This window comes from Talpa occidentalis, unplaced genomic scaffold (assembly GCF_014898055.3).
Source record: "Talpa occidentalis isolate TD23 unplaced genomic scaffold, MPIMG_talOcc4v2.1 talOcc4.3, whole genome shotgun sequence".
Classification (NCBI taxonomy): domain Eukaryota; kingdom Metazoa; phylum Chordata; class Mammalia; order Eulipotyphla; family Talpidae; genus Talpa; species Talpa occidentalis.
Genome location: NW_023603184.1, coordinates 50,901,830 through 50,922,915, shown reverse-complemented (window position 1 = coordinate 50,922,915; position 21,086 = coordinate 50,901,830). Strand labels below are relative to the sequence as shown.

General features: G+C 36.9%; 1 protein-coding gene across 3 annotated transcripts in view; it reads right to left on the bottom strand.

Annotated features, from left to right (window-relative positions):
• The window catches only part of TMEM135 (transmembrane protein 135), a 244,017-nt gene that overhangs the window by 129,192 nt on the left and 93,739 nt on the right, over positions 1 to 21,086 (bottom strand). For all 3 annotated transcript variants that reach the window (XM_037523112.2, XM_054699590.1, XM_037523113.2), the window contains exon 5: positions 19,451 to 19,516. In XM_037523112.2, coding sequence (XP_037379009.1) covers positions 19,451 to 19,516 — 66 coding nt within the window. The remainder of the gene's footprint in view (positions 1 to 19,450; positions 19,517 to 21,086) is intronic.

Sequence of the window (21,086 nt, the reverse complement as noted above, 5' to 3'; positions counted from 1 at the left end):
GCAAAGCTAAAGATGACCCTTAACTTAAGACAGCAGACTGAAACAGGAGACCCTCAGTCCCAGTGTAAGCCTCAGGGCATGATTAGCTTTGCTCTTGCTTGAGCAGCCTTTACTTTGGACTAATAGAAACTGAGGACACTCTCTGGAATAGGACAGCTGCGCAACTGTGGCCTAAGAAACTCTTTCCTTTCCACCAGTATCTCCTTTATTAATAATTCCTTTTGCTGTTGCAGCCTGCGCCTGAGTGAACAGGTCAGTGCACAGGTAAGAAGCCATAAACAGTGATCTGTCCCCCACCTTTACCTCTGTTTCAGAATCCATATTTCTAAAGCACAGATAAACAATACTTTCAAAGAACTGTCCGAGCTGGAGGACCTGGATAAATTTCCCACCTACTGGGATCTATTTTGTGTCTGTAGCCGTCCAACTAATCCACCTTGTTTTTAATTTTGTCAACGCCCCTACCCAATAACATAACTCAGAGCAAAAAGCAATAAACTGCAACTTAAAGAAACACACATACATGAAAATCACTTTGAATTATTTTCTTCCTCCTAATTTGAATACAGACTTTGAAACAAAAATATAATAGCACAAAGGTTATACATGTGCATAGCCTATACCTACCACTAATGGGAAATATAAAACATACATACATTTCATTTTGGCATGTAAATTTACAAGGTTTGCATGGGAAGACAATAAAAGACTTCACTCACAGCTACCAAGTATCATTATTACATATTAAAAATTTCCATTTTGAATTTTTGTTTTTGGTCAATGCTTTTCATAATCTTCCTTAAGCTCTATTAAAGATATGAAGGTTCATTACACCCATTTGAAATACATTCCATGTTAGCTTAGCATCCCTCTCTTTAACAACAAAAAACATTGGCACCTTCCTTCAAAAGGACGGGAATACTTCAGCATCATATGAAATACAGAGTACAAGAATTCAATTATCCTGAATCTAGGGGTTTCCCATTTCCAAGTCTATATTGGCCTTAGAATTTCCAACTCCAAACTAAGATCAAGTAAAAAAAAAAAAAAGAATAAAATGAAAAACCAGGGCCTCCCCGGTTTTTTCACAGAATGCCGCATTGTGAAGCTGTCTGCAACCTCTGCAGTGCGGGTTCGATCCCAGCTGGCCAGGGACAATCCCAAATGGCTCAGCAGACCTCTCCTGTCTCACCCGCTGCTCCCCTCAGCAGTGATTTCAGTTGGTCTGCCTGTTCTGCTCCCCGCTCTGTCTCTGGTGAATCCTCTCACCCTCCCACAAATCTGGCTTGTACTCCGGTTCTTGTATAAATAAACCAATCTTTAAAAAAAGAAAAACCAATGTCTCTCCATTGATCCATGAGAGAGGTGAGTACACAGGGTAAATCAATGCACCCATGGGAGAGACAGACAAGCACAGGGAGTTACAGCTTACTTCAGCAAAGCTCACAGAGGAAACCATAGGTACCAACGCAGAAACTGGAAATCCAAACTGTGATTGATGCATAGCAACAGTGGAAAAGTCTGAGAGTTAAAAATCTCCAGGAGTACCACCCAGTCAGAGCGGACCCATAACACTTTTTTGAGTTTCAACCTCCAGGACTTTGACCAGGACCTCAAAGTGAATAGGAAAAACCCTCTTTGCTTCTAAGCAGTAGGGACAAAGAAACAACTTTGAAATAAGCCAGAACGCACTGTTCTTAACAAGGCCTGCCCTCAAGGGGAAACTAGCTGGCAAGAGCCTAACTTTCTGAGGTATATTCAAAAACTAACAGACATAGGAAAAGGTATATAGTCAACTCAGTATCATTCTAAATATCCTGTCACACCTGAGGGTATTTGGGAAAAAAAAAAAAGAAAGAAAGAAACAGTTGTTAAGTGTATAGTCCAGCTACACATGCCCATCAAAGACTGTAACCTAATCACAGAACTACAGAATGCTTATTCTCCTACCACACATTATCGCCACACTGTTAAAGACTTTAATTTACAGTTCCTCTCATGCAGTATAGTATGCTAATCAGTCAAGAAAAATTACAAAGCATAACAGAAGTGTGAGGAGACAGCGCAGGTATCAGAAACAGACATGGGGCTTCTCCGTTAGCCTAGGGTTAAAGCTCAGCACTATCACTGCTGAGGCCTGGGCTCAACCCTGGCAAGGGAGCTGACACACATGGGGTAGCAGACCTCACCTGTCTTACCCACTGCTCCCCTCGGCAGTGTATTTCAGTAAATCTGCCTGTTTTGCTTCCCACTCTGCCTCTGGGGAATCCTCTCACACCCTGCCAGCCACCACCCCCATCTCTAAACTATACCCCAGTTCTTCTATGCAAAAAGATAAACAAACAAACAAACAAATAAATAAAGCAGCTATGATTAAAATGGCAAGTGCTCTATTGGATAAAGTAGACATGTCAAAAAGCAGCAAGCAAAAATAAATGGGCAATGTAGGCAGAGATACGGAATACCTAAGAAAGAACAATGATTGAACAAGCACAGGGTTGGAGCCATGCCCACTGAAGCCTCTCTCTGAATTCAGCCTGGTACACAAAAGCTCCCTAAATCAGTGCAAGAGCAGACTTAACCTGCAGTAATCAACACAACCTCTGGGAAACTATGTAAGAGGCCTGTGAAGAAAACCACAATGGTAGGCACCCAATAGACATGAACTCCCACCACCACTGTGACCAGCTACAGATTAATACTCCTTTATATACAGTGCCATCAGCTGGAAAAGTAGAAGCTCTGAATCCCTTAATTTTTAGAAAGCAAATAATAAGAATATGAAAAATACAACAGGCATGCAGACCTCTCCTGCTGCGCCCGCTGCTTCTCTCAGCAGTGTACTTCGTCTGTCTGCCTGTTCTGCTCTCCGCTCTGGTGAATTCTCTCACCCTCCCGCACTTCTGTCTGTACCCAGTTCTTGTATAAATAAATAAATCTTTAAAAAAAAAAAAAAGAAAAATACAACAAATGACAACCTGAGTCCTCAAGAGAATACTACATGACAGAGCAAGAACAAATCTCCAGAAACTAACCACAAAAACATGGAAGAACTTTCCTTCCTATCAGATATAGAGTTCAAGATTGCTATGACAAAGAATTTCAAAGAGATACAAGAAAACTCAGGCCAAAATATGAACATCCTGATAAATAAAATTAATGAGAAGATCAAAATGGAAGCTTAAAGAAAATTAACAGAAATATGTAATGTAAAAGAATCAAAGAGGGAATAAATGCTAGAGAATGCTATGGAACTAGAATAAAGCAATAAGAAGACTGAATAAGTGATGCTGAAGGTAATAACACAAAAAGAATACAAGTTGAAGAAGAAATAGATATAAAAAGACAAAAATGTTGAGAAACATTTTGAGGATTATTCCACTGTGATGAAAGGCAAAGTGAGAATAATGGCTACCCCAGAGAGGGAAGGAAGAGAAGGGAAAAGAAAACTTCCTTATAGAAATATTAGAGGAGAACATCCCAAACTGGAGAAGGATGTGTTTGCAAGTGTTAGACCTCCTATCCTGTCCAGAAAGAACAGATCAAGGAAACAGCTAGAACCTCAAATTAAGGATGAGAAAGAAGTAGCAGACTTTTATATATGAAACTTACTCTAAATAACACACTAATTAATAGGAACAGAGAGGCTTCTTAGAACAGAAAACAGAATCAAACTTTCTGCTGTCTCCTAGAAATGCACTTGAGCTCCAAAGATAAACAAATGCTCAGAGTAAAACAATCCTACAAGAATACCCAAAGGAAGGCAGAGACAGCCATACTTATGTCAGATAAAATAGATTTCCAGCTAAGAGGGGCAACAAGAGACAGGAATGGTCACTATATAATGACTAAGAGATCGATATATCAGGTAAATGAACAGCAGAGAGTGTCGCCTGCATGTGGAACACAGTGACTCAGAACACAGGGTCTGACAAAGCCAAACCAAGAACCAACCCTAGAAAGTTGAGTGGAGTAGGGGCTGGCACAATAGGGAGGGAGCACGACAGACTGTGGTGATGGACAATGGGTGTTTTCTAGTAGGTGCTGTGTGACATGGGAGATCCTACATTTCTCAGATACAGTGACAGGAACTGACGTGACCTCCATGAAAATGAAAAAGGGGGTGGGGGGGAGGAAAGAAGGAAGGAAAAAATGGTAGCAATAAAAACTGCAGCAGAAAAGAATTCCTTTTATTTATGCATATAAGAACTGGGGTACAGGCCAGAGGTGCGGAGCGTGAGAGGATTCGCCAGAGACAGAGTGGGGAGCAGAACAGGCAGACTGATTGAGATTCACTGCTAAGGGGAGCAGCGGGGAGACAGGAGAGGTCTGCCGTGCCATGTGGGTAGTGGCTGTGGACAGCTTCATAGTGATGCAACTTAACCCCTTGCACCACCAGGGAGGCCCAAGAACACATTTAGTAGACTAGAAATGTCTAACTAAAGATCATCTAAACTAGGGGTGAAAAAAAAGAAAAAAAAATGTAAAGACTATAGGACAATAACAAAAAATATATATTTATATAAAAACTGTGTGAGTATATGCCAACAAAATTTATAAATATATACACATGTATACACATACACAAATATATACACATACACATACCCTAAAAAGACAAAAAAGAAAGGAACCAAAGAAATGTTAAAAACAATAATAGCTGAGAATTTTCCACAACATAATACCAGACAATAGAACCAGCAAGGGGTTAAGACGCAGCACTATGAAGCTTTTGGCGGCAGCCACTGCAACGCAAATTTGATCCCTGGCCAGGGAAGTGACCCACACGGTGCAGCAGACTCTCCTGTCTCACTTGCTGCTCCCCTCAGCAGTGTTTTCAATCTGTCTGTTCTGCTCCCCACTCTGTCTCTAGTGAATCCTCTCAGCCCCCCACGCCTCTGGCCTGTACCCCAGTTCTTGTATGCATAAATAAATAAATCTTAAAAAAAAAACCCTCAAAGAGGCTAAAGAAAAAATATTTTTAGAATTGGCCTCCTTAACCATGCCTCTCAATTTTCAGGTATACTGGAAAAATTACAAGAAGCCAGAGGCAGCCCCTCACTGGTATTGTTTTTCGAAACACTTTTTTCTACTTTAGCTTTTAAGTACAATAAAATTTATTCTTTATGGTGCAGAATACTATAGGATTTGAAAAATGCACAGAGCTGTATATCCACCACCAGTATCATGATACAGTTTAGATTCATCAGCAAAAATATTCCCTTCTCTTGCTTCTTTGCAATCAAATCCAATACGGCAACTACTGACCACATTCCTATAGTTTCAACTTCTGCAGAAACATAAATATAAATGAAATCAAACAATATTTCACTGAGCTTTCTCAAGTGGGAACGTATGTCTTTTATCAAATTTACAACTTTTCAGCTATTTTTTCTTCAGGTTTTTCAGCACCAATCTTTCTCCTCTCTTAAGCAATACTTACAACACATATTTAGATATTTGCTATGCTTAGATCCCTAAGCTATTCTTGTTTCTTTCTCTTTTTCTCTTTATTATTCGCACTGCAAAATTACCATTTAGCTTTCATCAACTTCATTTTTGTTTCATTTGTCTTCTCCACTCTGCTATTGACTGAATTCATTTAGTGAACTGTCAATAATTTTAGTACTTAAAATAATACTAGAGGCATTTTAATTTTCTGATCCAGAATTTCAATTTGGTTATTTTTATGGTTTCTGGTTCTTGCCAAGTTCAGTCTTTCCATTCATTTCAAAAGTGCTTCTCAAGAAAAATAAAAATGGAAATTCCATATGGCCCGGCAATAACTCTATTATTTATCCAAATAATATGAAAATTCTAATATAAAAAGATTTATCTACACCTACGTACATACTGACACTGATCACAACTACCAGGTCATGGAACCAACCGAAGTGAACAGATAGAAAACTTCTGGAACGTACACTCATCGGAGGATCATGTAGCTGTGAAGAAGGATGAACTGGTGGCTTACAGGATCAAATGGATGGATGGCCCTTGACGTAATTGTGTTGAGTGAAACCGTCACTAAGTCAAAGACAATCATCGGATGGTTTCACGCATCTTTGGAATATAAATATACAAAATGCATTTATACACAAAAAAGGAGAAGAATGAAAGGCCTGAACTCTGCAGAAAGAAGACAACAGTTACCGGAGGGAACAGGAAAAGGACAGAGGATTAATGGGAGAGGAGAAGGTGGTGTCTGGTGTCTGGTCACAGGTGATCCGAATAAAAAAACAGTAAAATTTTTTAAATAGCTCCTTAAAGAATAAATTTTAAAAATTAAAATGTTTACCCTGCTTTCCTGGAGCAGAGTTCTAATAGCTGCTCTGGGAATTTATTATAATTCCAACCTTGAGGCTGTCTCAGAGTTAGCACCTGTTGATTGCTCTTTTCCCTACAAATGATTATGATTTCCCTGATTCCCTTTATATAATAAATACTTTTGGACTCTAGAGATCTTAAATATTGTTGTATGACCCTCTGGGTCTTGTACAAAACTCTTGGTCCTCTGAGAACTGACTTGCTGTTGTTGCTATTTTGCTGTTGGAGGGAATCGCCCTGTTAGATTTAAGCCACAAATTCCAACTCACCTTTTGCAGGCTGTGGTTTCAACATCAGTTTCAGTTTCCCAAACTGTTTTAGTGATATTTAGGGTAAACCCATATGCACCATCTAAGGGTTGTGATCTATGCATAGTTCAATTCTCAAAGCCTTTATTATACTTCCTCAAGTAGGTTCTATTCACGCTCTGTGCAGGGGTGATTTTCAGGCTTCACAAACAGAGTAAGGTCTTTTTTTCTCTACCTCCTATCTCTCCATGATCGTTCCCACTTCCTCTCCTTTCCTCAATCCTCTGCCTTTCCTGCAGCTACAACTGCCTCAGGGGCGAAGTAGTTAGAAAAAGAAAAAAGCAAAAAATGCTAGACAGGGCCTCCCTGGTGGCGCAGAGGTTGAGCGCTGGGTTACGAAGCTGCCCGCGGCCTCTGAGGCGCCGGTTCAATCCCCGGCTGCTCCCCGGCCACCGGAGGAGGATCCCACATGGCGCGCAGACCTCTCCTGCCACCCTCTACTAACCTCAGCAGTGTACTTCGGTCCTTCTGCCTGCTCTGCTCCCCACTCTGGCTCTGGTGAATTCTCTCACCCTCCCGCGCTTCTGACTGTACCCAGTGCATGTATAAACAAAACAAACAAACAAAATAAATAAATAAAACATGCCTCTATTAAAAAAAAATTAATTAAAAAAAAAAAAAAAAGCTAGACATTCTCCCCAAACTCTACAGACCACAGGGACAACTTTTTCCAGTGTCTCTGGTCAAAGAGAAAAATCTTTTAGAGTTTTAGTGTCTGCATAGCTGCCACTGCCACTGCCATCATTGCTACAGGACAGGATCATGATTGGGGTCTGCATACAAACCCCACATAAAAATAAAACCAAAATACAAACACAAAAAGAAAATGTTGATTTTTCTGCACAGTTTCCAGGCCCTCCTTTTCAGGAGAGGGAAAGAAAGGATTTCTCTTAGAACATTTTCTGACTAGAACACTGTGCAGATCAAGAATAGGGCAAGCTCTAAAATCCAAGTTAGGAGATAAAATACAGGGGGAGGGTCAAGAGCTAGAAAACTCACTGGCATCAGTCACCGTTTCAAGTTTGGCCTCTTCCCAAAACCTTTTGCTATTATTCTTTATGAGCTATCAGATAGTGACTTTGTATATTTTGTCCAGGGTTTTAAATTGTAATCAGTGGAAACAACAGACTGTGTTTCCTCATCTAAGCAGAACCAGAACCACAAAATTACCAGAAATAAACCCTAACATTTATGGTCACTTATTTTTGACAAAGGTAGCAAGACAATTCAGTAAGCAAGGGAGAATATTTTCAACAAATGCACTGGGACACCAAAATATCCATATGCAAAAAAGCATTATCTACGAACTTCTTTTTCCCATACCATATGCAAAAGTCAAATCAAAACAGACCACAAACTGAAATGCAAAGTCAAAAATGATAAAATTGAAAAAAACACAGGAGAAAATCTTTGTGACCCTTGGATAAGGAATGATTTCTTAGATATGATAGCACACATAAAAAATAATGAACTGGGGCCTCCCCAGTGGTGCAGCAGTTGAACGCTGGGCTGCAAAGCTGCCTGCAACCTCTGCAGTGCCGGTTCGATCCCTGGCCACTGGTGAGGGTCCCACATGGCGCAGCTGACCTCTCCTGCCGCCCGCTGCTTCCCTCAGCAGTGTACTTCGCCAGTCTGCCTGTTTTGTTCCCCGCTCTGGCTCTGGTGAATTCTCTCACCCTCCAGCGCTTCTGACTGTACCCAGCACTTGTATAAATAAATAAATTAAAAAAAAAATAAAAATAAAAATAAAGTGACATATATATTTAAAAAAAAATAATGAACTGAACTTGATCAAAATTTAGAACTTTTTCTCTTCAAAAAGCACTATTTAGAAAATGAAAGAGAAGCTACTGACTGGGAAAACATACTTTCAAATCACATACTTAATAAAAAATTTGATTCTAGAATTTTTTTTTTAATTCTTTTTTTTTTTTAAGATTTATTTTTATTTATTTATACAAGCACTAGGTACAGTCAGAAGCGCGGGAGGGTGAGAGAATTCACCAGAGCCAGAGCAGGGAGCTGAGCAGGCAGAAGGACCGAAGTACACTGCTGAGGGGAGCAGCGGGCAGCAGGGGAGGTCTGCGCGCCATGTGGGATCCTCCTCTGGTGGCCGGGGAGCAGCCGGGGATCGAACTGGAGCCGGGGATCAAACCGGCGCTGCAGAGGCTGCGGGCAGCTTCGCAACCCAGCGCTCAACCACTGCGCCACCGGGGAGGCCCTCTAGAATTTTTTTTTTTTTTTAAATCACATCCTGCAACTCTATAACAAGAAACAAATCCAATTAAAAAATGGGCAAAATATTTAAATATAGAATTCATCAAAGATACACAAATGATTAATAATTACTTGCTCAACATCATCATTCATTAGAGAAAATCAAATAACCACAATGGATACCACTAAACACTTCTAAAATGGCTATAATCGAAGAGTTAATAATAACAAATGCTGGCAAAGATATTGACAGCGAGAATGTAAAATATTATAGCTACTTTTTTCTTTAAAAAGTTATTCATGACCTAGCAATTCCACACTTACCAAGCCAAGAAATATTAAAACATGTTAACACAAAAACATCTATGCAAATATATTCCTAATAACCGAAAACTGGAGCAATCCAAATGTTCATTAACCGATTAATAGATAAACAAAGTATTACCCACACCGAAATACTATTCAGTCATAAAATGGAAAACTAATCTGAAAGGACCGCAAAAGCATTACAATAAATGAAGTCAGACAGAAAAGCATATACATGGTATAATTCCATGGATATGAAATTTTCAGGAAAAGCTAATCTATAGCTTGTACTATAATAAAGGATATATCTGGTCTTTTTTTCTAGGTCCTGGCACACAACTTCAAAATTCCTTGGAACTACCTGAGTAACAGTAATGTTTATTATGCTAATGAGAGGATTCATGGTGGCAGTTTTAAGATGAGCACTGGTCATCAGAAAGACCAACCACATGAATTTTGGGTCAGCAGAACCTCTAGAAAGAAGATGGGGCTGGAAGCTGACATGAATCATGTGGTCAGTGACTTAATCAATCATGTCTGTATAGTAAAATTCAAATGATTTTTTTTTTAAGATTTATTTATTTATTTATACAGGCACTGGGTAGTCAGAAGCGCGGGAGGATGAGAGGATTCACCAGAGCCTGAGCAGGGAGCAGAACAGGCAGACTGCCTGAAATACACTGCTGAGGGGAGCAGCGGGGAGACCGGAGAGGACTGTCATGCCATGTGGGATCCTCGCCTGCGGCCAGGGATCGAACTGGTGCTGCAGAGGCCGTGGGCAGCTTCGCAGCACAGTGCTCAACTGCTGCGCCACCAGGGGAGGCCCTCAAATAATTCTTAACAATGAGGTTCAAAATAGCCTCCTCGTTAGTAAGTATACAGATGTGCAGGGAAGACAATGTACTCTGACTCCATGGTAAGAGGGCATCAAAGCTCGGCATCTAGGACCATTCCGGACCTTGTCCTATGTGTATCCTTTATAATAAAATATAATGGTAGTAGTATAATACTGAGTTCTGAGAATCATTCTAACAAATTACTGAAACTGAGGGGGAGTGGCAACCCCCAAATTCACAGTCAGTTAGTAAGGAGTGTGAGTGGGCCCTGAGTCTTGTGGTTAGCCACTGAAGTGAGGATAGACGTCTGCAGGATAGAGCCCTTAAGCCTGTGTAGTCACACACCAAGTATATGTAGTTAGTCCCAGGCCTATAAAGCAATATACCCATTGAAAAAAGAATAAGAACCTATAAAAGATAAATAGTTGCCTCAGGCTGGGCAGAACAGTGGACACTGTAGCAAACGGCATTTTTCAAGGTAAGAGAAATATCCTCAAACTGGATTCTGATGATGTACAATTCTAGAAACGTATTTTAAAAATCATAAGTGTATTTTATTTTTTTCTTTTTTTTTCATAAGTGTATTTTAAAAACCACTTTCAGTGAATGCAATTTATGTTATTTAAGCTATACCTCAATTAAGCTCTTTAAAGAAAAAGAAATCAAATCTAATCAGTAAGTTTCTAATATTACAACAGATGTTTTAAAAGTCATAATAATAAACAGGTATCATCCGTATGCTCATGATGACAAATAAATGCCACAAGTACTCAAAGAACAATGACATGAAGGTTCACATGAGCACTGCATTAGTTCTACAGAAGAACTGTGTCAAGGTTAGCCATGCTCTATCAGACTGGGGATTACACACAAACAGGATGAACTACATTTACATTTTGTTTTGTTTTGGGTTTTTACTTAACTGTATTTCATTAAATCAGCTCCCAGCACTGTAAGGGAAGAAAAGAAAGGGATTCATTTTATGCAATCCTGTGCATCCCCTCTTGCTATTATTCTTTATTTCTCCTCATAAAGGGAACTCCTAGAAAGAGAGTATGTGAAAACCCACTCTTCCCTACTGCCCATCCATTCATTCTTGGCCCAGCTAGAATCTGACATTGCTTCCAACCATTAGACTAAAACTGCTGTAGCAAATGTTACTAAACCAGAGTTTTTCAAATCACATCACTCTTCAAGCTACCTAAACAATCTTTCCCAAGGATTTCAATTCTCTTCAGTTCTAGGGTATGTGTAATTTCAATCTCTTATTTGAAATTGATGCCATCTCCTCATCATTTAATGCAAATTCTCTCTTTTCTGCTCCTTATTGGGCTACGACAAGCAATACTAACCACTACCTAGCAAACTCATCTATTGGGAACAGCCATCTGTCAAGAAAGAAAGAAAGAAGTACAAAGAAACTGTAAGAATTATATTTGAACACTTGTGTGTATAAAATTACATTTTATGCTAATTTTAAAAGCATAAATTACTTGCTGCTGTATCCATCCTAATATTATACACAAAAATTCATCTGTTATGCTGTATACAAAGTAAAATTTTCTGTATGTCCAATGATTTTAATTTTAAATAAAGCCTGTATCTTCTACTGCATTTAACCACATTTAGCTATATAACCAAGGCAGGTAAGTTTAAGTTCAGTGGGAAGTTGGTAGAGGGGCTGTAGTTAGGACTGGCCTTACCCATCTGGAAATAATTGCTTTCCTGGCCTAAAGTTCTTCCTATTAGGATCAAAACAAACTGATGTTATCTTAAGAACCCTTCCAGTTTTTGAAAAGTAAAACCTAAGTATTCCATAGTTAGGCAGACATTGCCCAGATATTGTTTGTTTTGTTTAAGGACAAAATTATGGCACATTATTTTTGTATTTAAATCAAAAGCAGAGTTACTGTTTAAACAAACTAAGAGCATTTCAAAAGATAATTCTCTCGGTACAGAAAGGTACATGCAGAGTTAGTAGAGACAAGGCCAGCAAGCTGAAACATCCGATATTTTTAAAAACTTAGTCTGGCCCTTGCCTTTCTTTGCCTGCACCAGAAATCTCCAAATCAACTCTATTCACCAGGAGTATAATGCCATGCATATAACATGGTTGATCATTTAAAGCAGATTTAGTGACAAGGATGAAATATTTCTGTTAGGATAACTGAAGCTCGGAGTTTTAGAATGCAATTCTGCCTGGATTCTAAATTTTCTAAGCACCTGCCAAAATAGAACACTGTTTTGATTCATGGAATTGGAAAACTGAAAAAACACAATATTATAATACTAGAAACAGTCTCCTGCTTCTGGCAGTCCAATCTCTCTACCATCAAAAGTGATAGCTACTAAGAAATACAACTTTCTTAAAGTTGTAGTATATTTACACAATGGAATATTACTCAGCTATCAAAAAAGAATATTCGTGTCATTTGCTGCAACATGGATAGAGTTGGAAATGGTGATGCTAGCCAAAGTCAGTCAGAAGGAAAAAGACAAATATCAGATGGTTTCACTTATAAGCAGAACACAGAGAAACCAAAAAAAGGATTAAGAAAAAGAGAAAACTTGCAAGCTGACCATTTATATGAGGTGCACAGCAAGGGATCTGGGAAGGAGGGGGGTCAAAACAGGAGGGAAAAACACCAAGGAATGTGGTGATGGTTCTTGAGTGATATGGTGGTAGGAGAACTATGGGGACTACAATGATGGAAGAAGATAATTTCTTTTTTAATTTTATATATTTTTTACATCATTTTTCATTTTTTGCAGAGAAGATAAAAATTTTTAAAAATACATTTCCAATTGAGCAAGATAGCAATCCCCAACTTCTTTGTGTTATGAAACATCTCTCAACATTTCATCAAGCCTGAAGTGATGACCAGCAGCTCCAGTTATCTCAAACTTTCTGTTCTGCAGCCAAAATCCATGTCTTCCCACCATGTTAGAGATAGATTTGAGACTACCTTGCATATAGCATGCTTGTTATAAATACTCCCCTGGTCTTAACAATTCTCTCTAGATACTTTCCAACACTTATTTTTCTCTCCTTTTTTGAATGCTATCCATTTTCCCCATGTGTCTTTTTGTTTGTTTGTTTGTTTGTTTGTTTTAATCCATATGCGGCCTGTTGTTTGAAAGGAAACTATAACTTTTCTAGACTTAGACTAATGAAAATACATTATTTATAGAGACTACCAACGTAAATATAATTTGGAAATCATTCCCAGAACAAAAATATAATAAGCTTCAAAAATTATTAGGGACTAGTCTAGAATGTCAGAATTCCACTCCCCCACCCCATGATATGGGAATATGAGATGAAGTTAATCTAATTAACAAAGATGATATTTCAATGGCAATAGACGGTTGTAAACTATCTAGTCTGTATTTCTGGGAGACCAGGGTTTCCCCATTCTCAGTGCAACATTTGCCCAACTAAGACTTGAAATTGTCAAAAGAGCTAAGTTTTCACTTGTAATGACTTTTCCCTGCAGGGACCTTTTGTTGCACATGACACTTTACCCACCACTGTACTTCCCCTACTATATAGATCAGCAGAATTTGGTTACAGAGCACTTTGCAGATTTTTAAGTAAATATATATTCTGTGTTTATACTGAGATATTGTCACTAGACAGCAGAGGGCACTCATAATTATGAGCTGACCTATACATCTCCAGTCTCATAGGTTAGAAACGATAATTTTAAAGAATACTGTAATCAATTTAGTTATGGATTCAAAATATCGAAAATCTGCCTTCAATATCAACTCTCAGTTCACATAGTTAGAAATAAACACAATCCGTTAAATAAAAAATGGTTATCCTTTAATATAGGCTAAGATCTAATAGGTTTATTACTGTGTCCGGGATCTTTGTCCTCACAGCTTTATGTACATTATGTAAGTGGATACTTTTATCCCTGCTCACAGAAGATAATGAATGGCAAGACCCTAGTGATGACAGTCTTAGCTGTTAGATTACAAAGTTTGCTAAGAGTAGAAATCACATTAATCTTACTTACAGTTAAACCCAGTGTCTGGGATAGCACCTGGCACAGGTGCTAATTAGTATTTAGTGAAAGACACCAGACCTGATTCCACGGTCATGTGTCACATTTGCTTAAAGATGCTATCACTAAGTGCTTAATCACTTCGATTAGATTTTACAACTACAAGTTATGGCATTCTAGCAGGCACCAGGCCTCAGAGATATTCCTATTTGAAATAGTAACACTCTGCTTATTAAAAGCTAACATATACCCAAAAATGGTATTAAATGAGAACTAATAAAAAGAAAATTAACAAAATACTTACTAGGAAAAAATAAATATAATTTTAAAAATGTAAGTGTATGAAGGTTACTTCTAAGTTTCCTTAAATAAAAAATTCATGTATGAGGAAAGTTTCTTTAAATATTAAATTGAACACAAATTTTCAACATAATTTCAACAATGTTGGAAATGTGTATTAATATCTAATTAATCAAGTAACTATTAAAAAGTATGAATATCAAATATATTAATTTTAATTTCAAATATTAATTCATGAAAAAACTTGCCATAAAAATATATTTTATAATAATCTTCATGATTTTGAAACATGATTACACTAGTATTTATACTTATATACATATAAATCTATAAATATACTTTTGGCTATATTTATCTAAATTAAGAGTTACTAAATCAAATCAGACATATACTGAAGTGCTGAGTGGTAAGCAGGTGCTAAATCTGAAGAAACAGAAATCCATAACAAGGAGCACCTACCCTCACTATGGCAATCACACTAAACCTAAATATTCTAAGTCATTTCAAAAATGCGCCAGTAAAGCAAAAAAGGTTTCCATTCTAATAAAACTTACAGAATACCTAATTAGCAATGTCTTTTTACTTTTTTTCCTTCAATAATTCTCATAAATTTCTTCAAGGCTCACTTTAAGATGTGTCTCCAAATAAATTTTCTGAACTTAATTCTACTGCAATTACTTGTTTCTACCTTCATTACTTAAATTGCTTGTACTTTTAAACCTTTATACTGATTACACCTTCTTTTGAAGTTTTGTAGTTGTATTTACTCCCTAGTAGCTTTGTATTCTTTTTTTCCCTTAATTAGAGCACAAGTTATTAATGGACTAGACTATAAGCTACCCAAAGGCAAAGATATTTGTCTTTTCTGTTCACTGATGGATTACAACCACCTAAAACAATGCCAAGAACACAGAGGGTGCTGAATAAATACTTGCTGAATGAAGAGGCACAGACTGTTTCTCCTTACTTTCATGAAACTCTCCAAACTGTAAATATAATGCTAAAGACACATATATGAAAAATTCAACTTTCTGGAAAATGAAATTAAATGTGCCTGATCATTTTTAGAAATTCACAAATCAATCAATAAAAGAGCTATCACTGACCAACTGAATATTAGAAGTCATTTACCTTCTTCATTACACTTTCAGTGTAATGATTGCTAATCGATATTATAAGAAGTGGAGCGATAGTGTCAGCTGATCGACAAAGAGCACAGATTTTAATTAAAACTGTTCTCTTTTGAAATTGTGAATTAAGAATAATAAAGTGAAAAACACTAATGAAAATGAAAAATACTAATTTGTCTCAAGTTATGTAAAAGAACAACAGATAATTTTATAAATACATAAACTAAGAGATTAACTTTGTATTTTAACAAAAATACTTATTTCATACTACACATAAACGTCCTGGAAAGATGAAGACAGAATCATACATTTCCTGAAGAAATTATAAAGGTAGAATATTTAAGTCAAGCATATCCAATAACTATTCATTGATAGCTATTATTTTAAAAGCCTTCCAGCCTCCCCCAAAATGAACCCATTCTTTCAAATTCTACCCAAAAGAAAATTTATCTTCTTTCTAGTGTCTGTAATTTAATCAAGACACAAGAATACAGGTAATCCATTTACAAGACTTTACAAAGAACACATAAAAATAGTCAGGTGTTCAGTAATAAAACAAAATTGTGAAAGGTCAGTATTGTTTTCCTAGTTATTTTAAGCTAAGTATTTCTCTACCAATATGAAAAAATAACATATTCAGAATCCATACAAACAAAGGCCGATAGCCACAGAGGTCTTAGCTACTATGCTATTTTTCAATTGCCAAACTTATAGGTCTAGTGAATGACCCGTGAACTCTAGTTTACATTGAGGAAGATATTTATTGTACAGTGGAATCAATGAACTTTGGAGTCAGACCAGCTCAAATTTGAGCTAAATCATTTTCTAGCTGTTTGATCAAAGGCAAAAAAGCAAAATGTTTAATTCTGAGACTTGGTTTCATCCATGAAATGAACATGATTTCTCCCTAGCAGAGCTGTGACAAGGATTAAGACAACAATATGTAACTTCTCTGCTTAAATCCTCCAATGATGCATATAACTATAAATTAAATTTCAAAGTCCTTCAAAAACTATCTGCTTACTTTCAGAGTGGGGAACCAGGTTTTCTAATCTTAACATTTCTTAAGACATCTAAGCAGGGGCCTCCCCTGGTGGTGCAGCTGTTGAGCCCTGGGTTGCAAAGCTGCCCGCAGCCTCTGCAGCGCCGGTTCAATCCCCGGCCACTGGGTGAGGGTCCCACATAGCGTGACAGACCTCTCCTGCCGCTCCCACTGCTCTTCTCAGCAGTGTATTTCAGTCAGTCTGCCTGTTCTGTTCCCCGCTCTGGCTCTGGTGAATTCTCTCACCCTCCCGCGCTTCTGACTTAACCAAGTGCTTATATAAATAAATAAATAAATCTTAAAAAAAAAAAAGAAATCTAAGCAAAAAAGTAGTCCAATAAGTAGGCAAAGCACAGGCTTTTAGTTGGAATACAGATAGACAAGCCAAGATCAGTATCACCATACACTCAAACAACAAATTTACTCAAAGCTGGATATTTTTGTAATTTGGATATACCTGTCTTCTTTCTTTCTACCTGATATCATTGCATTGGGATATTTTTGTAGTAATAATCAAATTTTTTAATGTCTCAGGATAAATAAACTCTTTCCCACTCTCCTACCTTAGCTTATCATAAGTTTTCTAATATGATATTCATGTGATTTCAAGCTTCTGTTTTAAATAATCCAATAAATTGTTAACCTTTTAGTTTATCTTCTACTCCCAAATAATTATTATTGCCTTGATAACAAAATGTAGCACATTCCAAGGAAGATGTAGATTCTAGTATTTACATTCAGGCTCAACTTAAACTAAGCATTCTACTCTCTCCCGGATGTTTTCCCCCCAAGTATTTAAGCAATTGTTTTCTCCCCAAGAGAGGAAGCACCTTGGCGATAATCGTACAGTATCACCTAGTTTCATAGCACTTTAGGCTACCATCTCCAAAATACTATATCACTTCTATATACACATATTCAATGATATTTTTGTTTTGTTTATCCTAAGTATCTACTTTCCAAAGTTAAATAAATATATTAAAACTAATGTATGGCCTATCCCAGCTACCTAATTTACTGGATACTTATATGTCATGCAGTAATTTTTGTAACTAAAAATACCACCATATTTTTTTTTTTAATAGAGGCATGTTTTATTTATTTATTTGTTTGTTTGTTTTGTATATACATGCACTGGGAACAGTCAGAAGCATGGGAGGGTCAGAGACTTCACCAGAGCCAGAGCGGGGAGCAGAGCAGGCAGAAGGACCGAAGTACACTGCTGAGGGGAGCAGCGGGTGGCAGGAGAGGTTTGCGCACCATGTGGAACCCTCCTCCGGTGGCCGGGGAGCAGCCGGGGATCGAACTGGCACCGCAGAGGCCGCAGGCAGTTTTGCAACCCAGCGCTCAACCGCTGCACCACCGGGGAGGCCCCCACCATATTTTCTTAACTCTATAATTTACATTTATATAAAGATTCTCACAAATAATGAGTTAAAATGTGAAAAATCAATGAAATTAATTAATGCCATTAATTAGTACCATTAATAAATAGACACATTTCATTCTCCAAGATCTTATGTAACAGAAACAATTGATTTAAGAGATCTTATATACACCTTAAGGTTTTAACCTCATCTAAAAACAAAAAGTCAAAGAGTGCTTAAACACTTTATTCAACATTAATACCTGTTAGCCAGTTTAGTCACCTGGAGCAATCCACAATAACTGGGGGAAAGTGGATCAAAAGTTTCTTCAACTAATTCCTCTACATTAAGTGAAATAACATACATACATACATACATATCTCCAATGTGCACTGATATGCTCAGATTATTTATAAAAAACCACCCTGTATATATTCCCCCAACCTTCTTATAACTGAAGATAAAGTTCAAAAGTGCATCGTGCCCTCCATGAAAAAATACATAGTAAATACTAAAACCTGAAATTCACTTTGACATATTCTAGAAAGATAAATATGTCTGACCTTATTAAAATGTTTTCTTTTCTCAAAATGACACTATATACTGCAGTTCATTAAGAATACAAAGGGTTTAATTACGTATTTTTCATAGACAAAAATAATATTTTATATTAATACCAAGGTGATTTGACTCTCTCTATATATATGTATATAAACATGTAAGAGTATGTAATTTCAAAATGACTGCACATTTTAATCTAATGAGCAAATATATTAACTGATAAATTTTACACAATTATATAATAGTTATACAGTAATACGATTTCAGTTAGCTCCTTAAATATTCACTAATTCCTATTATTAAATATTTAGGTTACTGACTTACAAATATTGCATTAAATTATATAGAACTTAATTCCAGAATAAGAAATACTATATTAGTTTTCTTTAAGTATAGTAAAATAGAAAAGGAAACACAGCAATGTGACATAATATTCAACTTGAACCTAAGTATGTCTTGGTGAGGGAATAAATAAAGAGAAGACAGAATGGCAATTAGATTGGTAATAATTTTAGAGTACAAATTTCTTTCAGGTGGTAGATTTTTTGTTTTTTAATAATTTGTAAGAGCATTTAGAAAAGTCAAAACTTAGAATTCATAACTTCAACTGCAAGAAAGAACAGACTAAATTTCACTGCTCCTCCCCCCCGCCGTAACTTTCAACATTTCTAATTACTTTATCCTCAAAAAGAAGAATCAGATCTACAGAACACAGAATAGGAAGGAAGGGAAAAGTATTAGGTTAATTTTATTAAGTATATATATTTGCATAAGTTATTATTAAATACAATGTTATTTTCTTTTAAGAGTAAAAACAATAGATGACCAAAGGTTAAAAGGTCCCACAATTTATTTTAAACCCAAAATCTGGTTCAATATGACTAAGCTAAAACAGATTTGTAGGCCAGATTCACTCAGCATTATGGATATCAGGTATTCCTCAATTTGCTATGTCAAGTATTATAGAATTCACCATGTTATATATTTTTAAAACTATATACTGCGAATTAAGAACTAATTATCATATCAAATTCCCATCTTACTTCTCCATTTCTTATTGTGGTGATGATTCCTCTTGCGACACACATTCTAAATAGGGTTTCTGTGGCCTGTGAATTAAAAAAAAAGAGGAATATATATATATCAACTATAATCTTATTTAATCTTATACTACTGAAATGTAAAAGCATTCAAAATTATTACAATTCCATCAACTTTCAGAGAAGTATCAATAAGGCACAATAAGGTCAATAAGTTCTAAATTACTCTCCAAAAATATTGTAAGAATGAAAAGGTTATGAAGAGTTCAAACTCAGTTGTACCGAAGATAATTCCAAATTGCTGATATTCTTTCAGTCTATAGTTTTAAATTAGTGCAGTTATATAAACAAATATAAACCTTAGGTTGTTTAACAAAGATTAAATTAAAACACAGTAAAGTGATTCAATTCAGAAATGATAATGTATTATTAGTTCTTTACTATTTTTAGTTTCCATTTGAATTCAGTTCAAATCATCTGACTACTGCTGAATACTGATAGCTGATGTAATGCAGTGATGTCATATATTAATGTCTAAAAAAATGCTATTGTTTTCATATACTAACAATGAACAATATTAAAAGGAAAGTGAGAATGCGGTTTAAAAAAGCATTGAGGGACCTCCTGGTGGTACAAGGGGTTAAGCACTGTGAAGCCATCCACAGCCTCTGCAGCAGGAGTTTGATCCCCAGCTGGCCAGGAAGCTACCCACAAGGTGTAGCAGACCTCTCCTGTCTTGCCCGCTTCTCCCCTCAGCAGTGTGTTTCAGTCAGTCTGCCTGTTCTGTTCCCCATTCTGTGTCAGGTGAATCCTCTTACCTCCCGCAACCCTGGCCTGTACCCCAGTTCTTGTATGCATAAATAAATCTTAAAAAAAAATGAAATAGCATTGAATAAAAAAATAAAGCAAAATAACTTAAAAACAAGCAGCCAAAGAAGCAAAAACTTGTATACTGAAAACCATAAAGCACTACAGAAAAGAAATTAAAGTACATATAAATAAATGGAAAGACACACTATGCTCATAAACTAGAGGACTTAATTTGTTAAGATGTCAATAATACTCAAAATGATTCAGAAACAATGGGATTTCTATAACAGCCCCAATGACTAATCTACAAAAATACAAAAACCATCCCAAAATTCACTAGAAATCAAACAACCCTAAATAACCAAAACAGTCTTTAAAAGGAGAAACATGGAGGACTCACACGACCTAATTTCAAAAATTAAATCAAAGCTACAGTAATCCAATGTGGATCTGCCAAAAGGAAAGATAACAACGCCAACAGAATAGAATACAAAGCCAAAATACAAGAACGTAATATCCATAGAAAGGGGAGGTTTCAGGTTCCCTGCTCTACACAAGGAAGGATGGGGCTGAGCAGCAAGAAAAAGACTGGGAGAAGAAGGAAGAAACGAGCTATCTGGAAGAAGATGTGGAGGAGGGTGGTTAAAGCAGAGAAGACATGAAAAGCAGCAGCCAAGCATGCTCCTCGACCTTGAACTCGTGCCAGGGACTTGGGGGACAGGAAGCAGGTACTGGAAAGAGACAAGGACATGCTGAGACACCCGTGCGAGGCTGGCAATGGCAGTCTTTGTCTTGACTTGCACCCCCTTTGATTTTACCCTTTTCCTTC